Source organism: Budorcas taxicolor, chromosome 3 (genome assembly GCF_023091745.1).
Source record: "Budorcas taxicolor isolate Tak-1 chromosome 3, Takin1.1, whole genome shotgun sequence".
NCBI classification, from domain to species: Eukaryota; Metazoa; Chordata; class Mammalia; order Artiodactyla; family Bovidae; genus Budorcas; species Budorcas taxicolor.
Window position 1 is genome coordinate 10,145,700 of NC_068912.1, and position 13,994 is coordinate 10,159,693.

A 13,994-nucleotide genomic window follows, 5' to 3' on the forward strand; every position below is an offset into this window, starting at 1 on the left:
GCACAGGCTTAGTTGCTCTGTGGCATGTCGGCTCTTCCTGGGTCAGGGGTCAGACCTGTGTCTCCGCACTGTCCGGCGAATTCTTTACCACTGAGCCACCAGGGAAGCCTGGCACCGTGGTTATACCTGGCTAAATTGTAGCTACTAATTAGTTGACTTTTTCCATTTTTATTGTGCTCGTAGTAAAACATGTACGGATGCAGTAGTGAAGCACATGGACAGAATATAAATGCTACCTCATGCATACCTCCCCCGCCTCCCACTTTCCTGGCTGTTGATAACTGTTGTTAAAAATTTTCAGTGCCTCTCTAGTCCTTTTTGTGTACATTTACGTATCTTTACTATATACATATACACTTTTCCCTCCAGTGTGGGATAATTGTATGTATATATAAACTTGCGTGTATGTTATGTTCTTGCAATTTGCCTTTTTCACATTATAATGCATTTTGGAGATATTTCTACGTCAGACCAAAAAGGCCTACCTCATTTTTAACCATGTCATATATATCATAACATTGGTGTACCACAGTTTGTTTAATGATGGCTTAGTTGATAGATTATCTAGATTATTTACGATATTGTTTGTTTAAAAAATTATATATATATATTTAATATGCCATACTGGAAGTTTACTATGGGACCACAGAGTATTCAACTTTACAGATCTTTTCCCCCCTTAAAAATTATCTTAAATCTTATAAGTGAATACCAATATTGAGTAAGGGGCATCACTGATCTTTACAAAGCAAACAAGTAAAATATATGTTAATTAGGTGATATAATCTTAAGGCTGATTATTATCAGACTTTTAGAGAGATTAGTATAGAAAAAGTTGTCCACAAAGTGGAAGAATTTAAAATAACTGGTTAAAGGATGGAAATGTTTTCGGCTTGTGGAAAGGATGTGTTGGTTATTTATATAAAACTTCAAGAGGATGAAGGTTGAGAGAGAATGAATGGACTTCTACTGGAAAGGGAACAGGCCTGGGTGATAAAGATGCTACCTTCAGTCCTAGCATGTAGTTATCTACCTTTGAGAAATCATTTAAGCTCTTAAACTGAGTGATGTTTGTTATTTTCAGTTCTAAAATTCTGTGGTTCTGTGGTAATAATGGAACATTAGCAGGTTTTCCAGAGAGGAGTGGGAAGGGCAAAGATGGAAAAAATGATAGAAGTTTGTTTGGTCTGCTCTGGTGGAGAGTTGTGAAGCAGAACGAGATCCTCTGAATCAGGTTCAGAGGAAAACTACTATTAACCCACAAGAAATTGGGAATCTGGTTCAAGTAATGGGCAGAGCACATGACTTTGGCAGATAATGGAATGTGTGATGAGATGTTATAGGCAGAAAATCTGACTGAGAGTTGACCAGTGAATCCAGATGCAAGCAGTAATAGATGGGATAGAAATTAAATGGGGGAACATAGGAGGAACTTAATAGTAGGAGGGGGTCCAGATTCTGAGCTGGGAAAATAAGAGACAGCGGGTCTTCAAAAAGTTTTTGCTTTAGGGGTTGAATTAGTGAAAGGCTAGAATGAGGTCGGAGGACTGAATGTGAAGGTCATGGCTAGAATATCTTAAGCTGGTGCCTTAACATCTGCTTATATGCTAGGCATTTTTGTATGAGATTAACTTAGAGGAATATTTCCTTTTTGTATTCATAATAGCTGACTCTCTAGAAGCTGGTGAAAATGGCTAATGTCATAGGAAAAGAGATTTAGAGCTGGGAGGGGGGTATTCCTTTAGCCAGTGGAAGCTGGTTTGAGATACTCTTCAAAAGAATCCTTTGGTTTGATCCATAATTTCCCTTTTTCTTAGAGCATACCTGCTCATTAAAATTGCAAGTTTTAAGGCAAAATTTGGTAAATTTGTTTCATATGATTTTATCTGCTACCTTGCTCTGGTGTCAAACCTTTTTTTTTTCCCCTGCTACCATTATTAATCATATTTATACCTCTGCATTTTCCCTGGAGAGTTCAGGGTACTCTGTGTATTTATATATTGGGAGAGAGAATTGTTTGTTTTAGGTGAATATATGGAGGCATGGAAAGATTGAGTTCTTTGTCAGGATTAGATGACAGTGGAGCTGTCGTAATAACTTCATAATCTTTCACCTCGGTTTCCTCATTTTGCTTCGGCATGGTAAACTTTATGTTTGTCTGACCCTCTCCCTCTGAAAAAATCCAGATTGCTTAAGAGATGAGACAGTACTCTGGAAAAGAGCAGTATCTACTCCTCTTCCTCTTCCTTATCTAAAACTCAGAGCTGCCTCTTCTCCATTGCTAATTTTGTTCCTGAAACTCTTTTTTTATTTGTTTCTGCCTTGTGTTTTTGAGGGTTGGGTACACATGTATTTATGTTTTCCCTAATAACATTTATTTTTAATGACCTCTATACACTATTCTTTTAGTGGAAAACTACAGAGATTTTAAAATTAAATATTAATAAAATTTCTGCTCTTTGCCTAGAACAGTTTAGGTTGGAATGACTTTGACCATGTAGAGAGGATGCTAACACCATTTACAAAGAAACTTGTCATAATTATAGTTCTTTCTCTAAGCACCAGAAATGAACAAAAGCTTAGAATTAAAAATGAAAACTCTTATTCATAATTGCCAAAACTTGCAAGCAGCCAAGATGTAGTTCAGTAGGTGAATGGATAAACTATGGTACACCCAGATAATAGAATATTATCTGGCACTAAAAAAAAAAAACAAGCCCAACCCTTCCTTTCCTGTCTTCTATAAATTTACTAATCCTTATGATGTCATATTTGACAGGTTGGACACTTCAATCTGGGAAGAGTAGTTATAGGGCCACCCTTAAGGTGGGACAAATTATGGAAATTTTACAAGGTTTCCTTGGGGGGTCCCATGAACCTGTTTTTGTAGTACAACCAGAAGAATAATTCAGAAATTATTTTCAGCTTTATAAATAGCTGTCTTCATAGGAATCTCCTCTCCTAGTTTTCTTCAAATAAGGGAACACTAATATTGTTTCCCTTTGGATTAACTGTTGCTTGCCATTTTTCTTTGTGCATTTTAAAACTGTGTTTTAAGTGATACTTTTCTGAAATCTGGGAGGTAGATTCTGACCTTAAAGTCTTTTCTGTCCACTGTTCCTGTGATTCATCCTTTCACTCCCTGCTCCCAGATGATTGGAAAGATATATTTGTAAGTAAAAGGTGGGAAAATGTGGGTATTGTCTCTTGAATGGTTGGTTATCATCATATTGGACTCAGGCTGAGACTCTGGGGAGTGATATACTTTCATACACCTTTAATTTTATACTTCTTGAGGAACACCATAAAAGTACTACATGTTTTATTCCATTTCCAAAGTAGCACTTAGTAAATATATAAGACAGTGGGTTATATTTTTCTTTTCTTGTTGCAATGTACAAACAAAACCACTTTTTTCTTTCTTTCCAAATGAAAATCTGTTTGGGTTCTTACTAGCTGTGTCTGCATTACTCTCTGTTCTCACTTGCCATGACTGTCTGAATCTTTGGGAGAATATAACATTTGTACTTTTCTACTCTTGAAGGAAACTGGTGGTGACAAAAGAAAAGGAGAAGAAGGTGGGGCTGTATACAATCTATGTGAATCCTGCCAACACCCACCAATTTGCAGTGGGTGGACGAGACCAGTTTGTAAGGTGAGTCTGTGGCTGTTTTGTGTCTTTGAGAGTTTGAGATTGTGATGCATTGTGTACTACCAGCTGTCCCTTTTGGAAAGGTATGAATTGCCTAGAAATCCATTAACCACCATCTTTGATTTTTTGCCATCTTCCAAAGAGTTTAAACTTCTGTGATGTATTCTGTTCCCTAATTAACATTCCCTGAGGGATGGCTTGAGATGTTGCAGATATTATCCGGTTTAAGGACGTTTGATGAATTGATCGAGGTCTCCACCTAGTAATTAGCGTAAACCCAGGTTTACTAGCAAGTGCTCTAGTTAGTAAATACTTTCCACCATTTTTCATATGTAAGTTAACATGCACTAGAAATTTTGAATACTGGTTTCAGATTCGGAAATGATATATTTGACTTGGAAATTCTCATTGTGAACTTAAAGAGTTTTTGGCTCCTAGTCTCCTGAACCACTTTTCTTTACCCTTAGTGATATTTTTGTTTTGAACATTTCTTGTAACATTGTCTGTTGAGGCATATCCTAAGGGAAACAGTTTATGCATTCAGTCCATGACTACATGTGACTGCAGTTAGTTTCCCTGACCCTTTGTCACAGTTATATCCCGTCCCTACCCAGTTGGTCTGTCTCAAGTATATTTTTTTAGTTGCCAAGGGATCACCAGTTTGAAAGGGAGGAAGGAGAGATTTACAGGAAAATGAATGACTTTATGTTTTTCTGATAGTGGTGAAATACATGATCTTCCTTTTTAAATGAGAGGGTATTTTTTATAACTACTGCTGCTGCTAAGTCACTTCAGTCGTGTCCGACTCTGTACGACCCCATAGACAGCAGCCCACCAAGCTCCGCCATCCCTGGGATTCTCCAGGCAAGAACACTGGAGTGGGTTGCCATTTCCTTCTCCAGTGCATAACAACAAAAAGTGAAAGTGAACTTGCTCAGTCATGTCCAACTCTTTGCAACCCTATGGACTACAACCTACCAGGCTCCTCCATCCATGGGATTTTCCAGGCAAGAGTACTGGAGTGGGTTGCCATTGCCTTCTCCATTTTTATAAGTGTATTCTGTAATTAATTTGCCCTGCAAGAGAATTGGGGAACTTTGTTACTCTCTTCTTCCCCTGTTTTCATTGCCTTCTAAATTCCTTTCCTCTGTTGACCAATAGCAACTATGTAACAGTAGATTTTTTTTTTAAAGATAAGAAGCTGTTGATCAAAAAAAGGGTTTAGTTGTTGGAACTTTCATGTGCTACTTCCTCCAATAAAAGCATTTACTGAAATTTCTAATTTGGATTTCCTGCTTGAGCTCTGGATTCGTTAAAAAGTTTGTGAATTCAGATAATTCAACCACCACAAGGATCTTGATGTTTGGAGGAAAATGGAGGCATTGTCTGTATTGATAACTGCAATTGATAATGCCTTTATCCAAAGCTGATACTTTATGAAGGTTAAAATGGGGCTGGAAATTTGTTTCAGTGTTTCGACACAAGGAGAAATACTCAGATCTTCTGACTCTTATCAGCCTGTGTTCTTTATCCCTTTTTGGGTGCCAAATTCTCAGCATGTCATAGGCTGTTTACTTGACAGAAGCACATGTAAATTTTGAGGCACAATTAGTGATGAACGGGGAAGCCTGGCGAGCTGCTGTCCATGGGGTTGCAAAGAGCCAGATACGACTGAGTGACTGAACTGATCACCTATGAGCAGATGGCCCTTCCAACACCCTAGCTCGTCTCTCATCATCCTCAATTTCTCTGGCACCTCTTCAGTTCATTGAGTATATTGGAATTCCTCCTTTCTGATTCTTTCTTTGACGGAACTTTAGGCTCACCTTACAGTATGAATCTGAAAATCTTTTTGCTGAATATTTTATATCATAACACTATTAGCTTTCACTAGTCTGAAGGAAAACCTCTAAGGGAGTACAGAGAAATCGCTTACTTATCCTCAAGGCTTTTGCATCGTAAATACTGAATTTATTAGGATTGTGAAGGAACATTTAAGGGAAACCTTAGAGAGCCATGCTTTTTGGAATATGATCAAAAAGCGGGGGTAGGTAGGGAGAAAGAAAAAAGGTAGGCAAGTGAAGGGTGATAGCGATTTGAGTCTCTGCTACTAAATCCTGCTTTGAGTTGGTGTAAGAATTTACAAGAGTGAAGGAAAGGAGACTACATCAGATAAATGAGTCTTGTGGTGATAGATTTGGCAGTGTGATTGGTTGACATGTAAATTTATTGCTAAAGGATTTGGTATAGGCCCAGATTTATAAAACAGTCAATAAATAGTCCCTTTGCTTCCCTGTTGTTATCAGTGATACTGAGAGAACACTAGGTTAAAGGCGCATGGCAGGAAGAGGAGGTGAGGAGGGAAGAGGCGCTTAAAGTCAGTGAGGGCCTGGAGGCCTGTGCAGAGACATGCAGTGAAGGTGTTGAGACAGTGCCCACACTATTCTTCATTTGATTTAAAGTGTCAGGGGCACAGGAAGACTCAGTAATGTGGAGATGTCACTTCTCAACTTGAGTTGTTGATTCAGTGCAGTTCCAGTCAAAATTCCAGCAAGATATTTTATGTATATCAACAAGCTGATCCTAAAGTTTGTGAGGTGAGACTAAAGATCAACACCATACTGAGGGAGAAGAACAAAGTTGGAGGCCTGATACTACCCAACTTCAAGACTTACTATAAAGCTGCAGTAATTCAGACAGCATTATATTGGTGAAAGAGACAAATAGATCAAAGGGACAGAATAGAGAGCCCGGAAATAGACCCCCATAAATATTGTTGAGCTATCTTCGACAAAGATGCAAAGGCGAAAAATGGAGAGATGATAGTCTCTGCAATATATGGTGCTGAAATAACGACATCAACATGTAAAAACTGAATCTAGAAATAGACCTTACACCCTTCACAGAAGTTAACTCAAAATGGATAATACATCTGAAAGTAAAACCCAAAGCTGTGAAACTCCTAAAAGATAACATAGGAGAAAACCTAGAAGACCTTGCATTATAAAGACATCCATGAAAGAAAAAATTGATAGGTTAGATGACATTAAAATTAAAAGCTTCTGCTCTGTGACAGTATCTTTCAAGAGAATTGGAAGATAAGCCACAGACTGAGAGAAAATACTTGCAAAAGGTGCATCTGATGAAGGGCTGTTATCCAAAATATACAAATAACTCTTAAATCTCAACAGCGAAAAAAAAGTCAATCAAAAACAGGCTAAAGACTTTAACAGACACCTCACTTAAGATATTCAGATAACTGAATGGAAAGATGACCATCAGGAAAATGCATACAGTGCAAAATGATAACAGCTGCTTTGGAAGACAGTTTGACAGTGTCTCCAAAACTGGTACCCTGTGATCCAGCAGTTAAGCTCCTTGGTATTTACCTAAAGAAGTTGAAAACGTATGTTTATACAGAAACCTATACATGGACGTCTATAGCTTTATTCATAATTCCCAAACTTTGGAAGCAACCAGCATGTTCTTCAGTATGTAAAATGGTGGTTTATCTAGACAATGAAACATTATTCACCACTAGAAAGAAATGAGCTATCACATCATGAAAAGACATGGAGGAATCTTAAATGCATATTACTGAGTGGGAAAAAAAGCCAGTATGTAAGGACTTCATACTATATGTTCCAACAGTATGACATTCTGGAAAAGGCAAAACTGTGGAAATAGGATCAGTGATAGCCAGGGATGGGGTGGGCCAAGAGAGAGGAATAGGCAGTGGATTTTTTACAGCAGTGGAAATACTCTATGATGTTAATGATGGATATATGTCATTATACATTTATCCAAACCTGTAGAATGTAGAGTAAACTTGTAGATTTTGAGTGATTATTGTATGTCAGTGTTGGTTTTTAAGAAAACTACCATTTTGGTGAGTGATTTAGATAATGGGAGAGGCTGTACATGTGTGAGGGCAGGGAGTGTGTGAAAATATCTATACAGCTCTCTATTTTGTTGTATACGTAAAACTGCTTAATAAAGTAGTATAAATCAAAAAAATTTTTTTGAATGACAAGCTTCTGTCCTATGCTCAGATAATAAGAGAATTTTTTGTATTTTTGTATCACCACTTTCTAGCACAGGGGTTAGCAGTCTACACTGTTTTTGTAAATAAAGTTTTACTGGAACATAGCCATAGCCATTTGTTACTGTGATAGAGACTGGATGGCCCTGCCAGCTTAAAATAATTACTGCCTTGCCGTTTAAGAAAAAATTTGCCAACCCCTTGTCTCAAGCATCATATCTAGAATATAGTAGGTTCTTAATAAATACTTATGGAAGAAAGAGGAAGATAAAAGAAGGGCAAAGAGCTTTAGATATTGAGGAACACAGAATGTTCCATACACCAAAATATTAAATACTTAATTAAAATTTTTTTTACTAATTTGATGACTTGGGAACATAATAATGACCTAGTGATATTTGAAAGCTGTTGATTTAGATTTAGAGGGGAAACAAACCTGATTGTTAGCAGCTATATTTGCTGAAGAGTAGTAACTGGTAGTGCAGCAGTCTCCTATTTGTCTTCTTTTTGTATTGGTTCATTTAAAAACATTTCCTGGATAGTCTGTTTATGCAGGATATTTGTTAATGAATTGTGGAGAATACAAACATATTGATTCATTTGTTTATTCACCTAGCATTTACTGAGCATTTGTTGTGTGCTAGATACACAGTTGACTAGATACAGTTTCTGCCTTCAAGGAGGATTCTGAAGAAACAGATACATAAGATTAAAAATATTAAGTAACTTACCCAATGTTACTCATCTAGTAAGTAGCATAGTTTCTGAACTCAGTTCAGACTCCTTCAATATGGTGGAAACCATTAACTATGCTGTTCTTTCTCACAAAAGAAAATTAAAGACAAATGGGAAGTATTTCAGGTAAAGGGAACAGTTGTATTAGGATAACAAGATGAGACATGCTATATTCAAGAAAGCATAGCTGTGTGTGTGTGTGTGTAATGTATAGGATCTTTGGGAAATGGTGGGCAGCCATATTGAGTAGTTTGTACTAGAAAGTACAAAATCACTGAAGAGATTTAATTATGGAATTTACATTACATTTTTCATGTTAGACGTAATTCTGGTGACAGTATGAGCAAGGAAATCAGTTAGAAGGTTACTACAAATAATGTAGGCAAAAAATGAATAAGAGTGGAGAAAGCAGATATAGTGAAGAAATACACCCAGGAAGTCAAATTGTTGACAGGAAGGACATAGGAGAAGAAAGGATCTGATTTTTGGTTTGAATTTAGGATGGTGCCATTAACAAAGAGTTGGGGGAAAGGGTAAATCTTGAATGATCTTAATTTAAGGAGAATGATTTTGTTTTGGACATTCCATTACAATACTCATTTGGCGTGTAGCTATAAATGTAGAGCTCACTCAGAACAAGTGTGGGCTGGAGACACAGATCTCAGAGACATGTATCTACATATAGGTGGCAGTTAAAATGTTGGTAATGGGATTTGATCCCCAGAAGAAAGCATAGTACAGAATCCTTCCTCCCTTTTGAGTCTCTGGCCTCTTTGAGAGTATGAGAACTATGATCCCGTCTCCTTGGAAGAATACATGTAAGCACAATTTCTGGGCATTCACATATACTTGAACTCTAGGTTTTAAAATTTCCTTGCATAGAGTCAGAGGAGAACTTAAGACTAGACCTTTGAACAACATTAGCATTTAAGGGATGAACACAAGCCCATGTGCTTGTGGTTGGATATCAAGGAAGGAAAGTATTTCAGGGAAGGAGTAATGAATAATGTCAAGAAGAGAGAAAGACCCAAAAAAAGTATCTTGTTGGCATTGGTGGTTAGGTTACTGATGACTTTAGCCTGAGTAGTTTCAGTAGTGAAGTGAAAGCCAAAGCTAGATTAGAATGGATTGAGAAGTGAATAGGGGGTGAGAGAATGAAAATGTTAAGAGCAGATTGCTCTTTTCCATAATTTAACTGATGGCATAATGGGGTGGTGGGGGGACAGAAAAAGCAAGAGTAGGAAAGGTCAGTGGAAGGATTTTTAGAAAATGGGCAGACAGGAGTGAGCAAGAGGGCTAATTAAGCAAACAGGGTCCTTGGAGGGATGAGACGCTTGAGATTGGAGGACACTGATGTGCAAGGACAGTGACTAGATGTGGCTTGTTCCTCACTGTATTTCTAGCACCTGGTATAATACGTGGCACCTAATCTTTGTGTCAGTGGTTGCACGGATGATTAAAGTTTGGATTGGAAAGATGAGGGAAAGTGAAGGTGGTTTGGTGCTTGATGGGAAAGATGGAAGAATAGAGGGAGTCTTGAGATATAGGTGGTAGCTTGTAATAGTTGTGGGGAGAACTAGCCAAATAAGATTTCAGGAAGGGATTGGGACTGAGGACCCCCTGACTTACAAAAAGCATGGTCTCTGCCCATGAGTAATAAACCGTACTGGGGAGGCAGCATACATAGAAAAGGATCTGTAATGTTATTTCAGTGTAGATAAATAGTAAGTGATATAAAAGCTGAGAGAGGAGATAAGCCACTTCAAAATAATGTAATTTAGGATTACTACTTGAAATGAGAAGTACCTGGATAAAAGAGTTTTGTTTGGAAGAGGGGTAGGAGAAGATTTTTGAGGAAAAGCCTGAGCCAGAAGCTGAATTGGGAAATGTCTTTTATCTGTTCTGACATCCAGCTGACTGCTGTTCTAGTCACTACATTGAACTTCAGCTCTTCAAGGGTTGTTCGTAAGTTTTGACATTTTCATTGCTTCTTCTGTAGGATTTATGACCAGAGGAAGATTGATGAGAATGAAAACAATGGAGTCCTCAAGAAATTCTGCCCTCATCACCTGGTAAGATTCATGAAGGGCCAGTGGCTCCAAGCTTCCCTGACTCAACCCCAAGCCTGCCACCAGACTTGTTGACATAGTGGGAAGAGCTTGGACTTCGGAGTCAAAAGACACCTGGATTTGAATCCTGGCTCTACCGTTGAGCAGTTTTGTCACCTTACCTCCTTTAGCGTCAATATTCTTACCAACAAAAAGAGATACAGATAACTGCCTTGTACCGCAATGGTAAAGCCTAACAAGATAATGTGCATATGAAATGGCTAGCATACAGAAGACAGCCAGTAGAAAGCCCTCTGCCCCAGTTTGGTCAAGTTTCATCAGTTATACTCCTGTCTATCTGTCTCTCTGCCTTTCTCTGTCTCTTTCTATCTCAGACTCTGGGAGAAGATATAGGGGAGTTTTAAGGAAAACCTGTTTCCTGAAGGTGGTATAATAAATGGGGGGGTGGGGCATCAGTCAGTATCTGCTCCTTATTGCAGGTGAACAGTGAGTCCAAAGCAAACATCACCTGTCTTGTGTACAGCCACGACGGCACAGGTACGTGAGCAGGGCCCAGCTCCTAGGCTGGCATGCCCCCTCTGTCTAGGGAGCTGCTGAGCCAGTGAGGCATGTGCCCTCCCGTGCTCACCACTGTGCTGTGGCTCCAAGTGGAGCCGTGGGGAGTCGTCGCTGATGGTGAGCACACAGTGGGGGGACGCAGCAGACAACCCTTGGAGATGGCAGGCACTCGCAGAATGCCACAGCTGATCCTTGGCAGGGCCTGTCCTGAAGGCCAGGCCACTTGCTTGAGCAGGTTCTTACGCCTTTGGCTCATTCCTGAAGTAATGGGTATGATCTTCCTGAGCATTCTGCTACCCCTGAGTTGGCAGCGTGTTCCTAGTCTACCCTAGACACCTGAATTGCTTGCTGTTCCAACTGAGTAAGATGGGCACTATACCTGGGTGTTAGGAGGGGGCACTACTGGCAAGAAGCCCCACCCCAACCCCCAACTCCTAGTCCTAGCTTTTTTCAGCCTTTGCCTTCACTGCTGTGTGCTTGTTCTTGGCAGAGCTCCTGGCCAGTTACAATGATGAAGACATTTACCTCTTCAACTCCTCTCACAGTGATGGGGCCCAGTATATTAAAAGATATAAGGGCCACAGAAATAACGCCACAGGTGAGGCTGTCTTTCTAGGTTTCTGTACCCCAAGCCTGTTGATTTGAAGAACCACAGTATCTCATTTAGGTTGTGCAAATAAGAACTACCTAAAGGAGTAGGCTACCCATCACCAAGGGACAAGCCTAAGTGGGCTGGAGTTTTCATCGGCCCTCCTGTGCTAGAGGAGAGAGGGCTCGGGAGCATTTCTCACCACAGCAGTGACGTTAGACTTGGTCTGGGTGTAAGGAAACTAGACTGACTATATTTTTTATTTTTTATATGTAAAATATATATATATATGAAAACATGATTTCAGGTAACTTCAGGATTAAAAGACTTACTAGGGAGTTTGGGAGAGCCCTCCTTACTTAGTGGTACTAAGACTAATTGCCTAAAATAGGGGGTGAGCTTGTACTTTTAAGGAAGAGGAAGAAATTTTTTTGCATGAGATAGAAGAGGAGGAATGGCAATAGCACCTCACCCAGGTTTGCAGTAATGGTTGGCGCTTTTTGTTCTGTCTGTGGTTCCCAAACTTTGCTATACGATGAAGTCACCTGAAGCCGGCTCCCACACCCATCCATTCTGACTTAATTGGTATAGGGTACAACTTGATTAGGAGTTTTAAAAAGCTACCTGTTTGATTCTTGTACAGACAAGTTGGAATCACTGCTCTTGGTTGTTATTAGTGCTTATAACAGATATCTGTTATAATGTTGACTGGGAGAGAGCAGTTAGTTTTCCTGTTTCTCTTGAACTGTGAGAAGAGAGGGGAAATGCTATATTTAATCTTGGTCCGTGGGCATACAGAAGGAAGTGTTTCAGTTTTATGATTGATACAGAACTAGACATAGCGGTTGGGACTCCTGGATCCTCTTACTAATTTCAGAGGGTGGAGTCCTGTTGTTCAGTCTTGGTAGCAAGCACACCTCAGGTGCTTCAGGCAGTTGTAGCGTAAACTTCCACCTGTCCTAGGTCATCTAATGACCCAGGAAGCATGGACAGGGTACCAGTGAATCACAGATACCAAGGATAGTTGTAGGGCATAGGACAGTGCTGCTTTAGAGTGGGTAAGCTGTGGCCATTCAGGCTGGGACAGGTGAGGCATTGGTAAGGCTGGTGGCTGCTCCATAGAGGCTGTTGCTGAGGACTGTAAACCGCTCAGCTCCGTGGACCTCTTTGGGAGACTATAAATCGTCTCTGGGACTTGGTGTGATTCTTATTCTGTCTATCTATTTTACATGCATAATCCCTTGTTTTGTGAAAGTGAAAGAAATTCTTGGCTCTTAGCTGATTTAGATTTGTAAATAAATTTCCTGTGAGGTAAATATTTAGGCCTAATGCCAGCTCTCATGCGGTTTATTCCCTCATTTATCATTACAGTAAAAGGCGTCAATTTCTATGGCCCCAAGAGTGAGTTTGTGGTGAGCGGTAGTGACTGTGGGCACATCTTCCTCTGGGAGAAATCATCCTGCCAGATCATTCAATTTATGGAGGGGGACAAGGGAGGCGTGGTGAGTATGGTTTGCTGGGCTGGCTGACTCCCTACTCTCTCCAGTCATTAAGGTAGGTTTCAGCAGGGCCGCAGAATTCTTACTTTGACAACATAATACCATGTCTTAGAGGTCTAGCCAGCTAAATAAAAGGACAGTACAGTCTTTTTATACTATGGGATGGGGATGCTGAGGTTTTAATGAAATTATTTTCCTTTTCCTGTCTTCTGTAACTCTACAGCATGGTTTATTAAGAGAGAGGGATTTTAGGGAAGAATCTCTGGCCCGACTGAGATATCTTTATGTGTAGACGTTTCCCAGAACAAAAGCATTAGAGTTAAGGGCATACCATCCTACACAGTGTAGTAAGTAGCTTAGTAGTAATCTTGATGACATCCTGGATTAGCAGATAGAAGCTAGGAGAATTTTTTTTTCTGACAGTTGAGAATATCAGGATATATAGTCTGTACACTGATACAAACACACATGATATATATAGGAGAAAATATGCGCCCCCTGCCCGACCACCTTTTTTTTTTCTTTACTGCTATACAACCCATTATCGTATCATATCTGCCTGTCCTTTGAGTTCTACAACCTCCATAGAGATAAGACAAAAAAGGAAGCCTGAGGATCTTGAGTTGGGAGTGAAAGGTGGTCACCTCCTAAGATATATCTAGCTAACCATAATTTTTTTTTCCTCCTTTGAGACCTAGAGTCAGGAAGGATTCAGTATCCAGTAGCTTTCTATGATAAGGTTTTCAGACTACAGACAATAAGAAAGAGGCAGTTGGGGCAGCTGCATTGTCCTGACTACCCAAGATAGTCTGGTTAAGAGCATCTCAGGAATGGCTGAGGAGCTGTAAGA

The 13,994-nt window shown here is 39.6% G+C and overlaps 1 protein-coding gene across 4 annotated transcripts in view; it reads left to right on the forward strand.

Annotated features, from left to right (window-relative positions):
* The window catches only part of DCAF8 (DDB1 and CUL4 associated factor 8), a 40,830-nt gene that overhangs the window by 21,005 nt on the left and 5,831 nt on the right, over positions 1-13,994 (forward strand). For all 4 annotated transcript variants that reach the window (XR_008199127.1, XM_052637192.1, XM_052637191.1 and 1 more), the window contains exons 7-11: positions 3,545-3,655; positions 10,429-10,501; positions 10,978-11,035; positions 11,547-11,654; positions 13,017-13,147. Coding sequence is in view for 3 of the 4 variants with exons in the window: in XM_052637192.1 (XP_052493152.1) it covers positions 3,545-3,655; positions 10,429-10,501; positions 10,978-11,035; positions 11,547-11,654; positions 13,017-13,147 (481 nt within the window). In the remaining variant the exon portion in view is untranslated. The remainder of the gene's footprint in view (positions 1-3,544; positions 3,656-10,428; positions 10,502-10,977; positions 11,036-11,546; positions 11,655-13,016; positions 13,148-13,994) is intronic.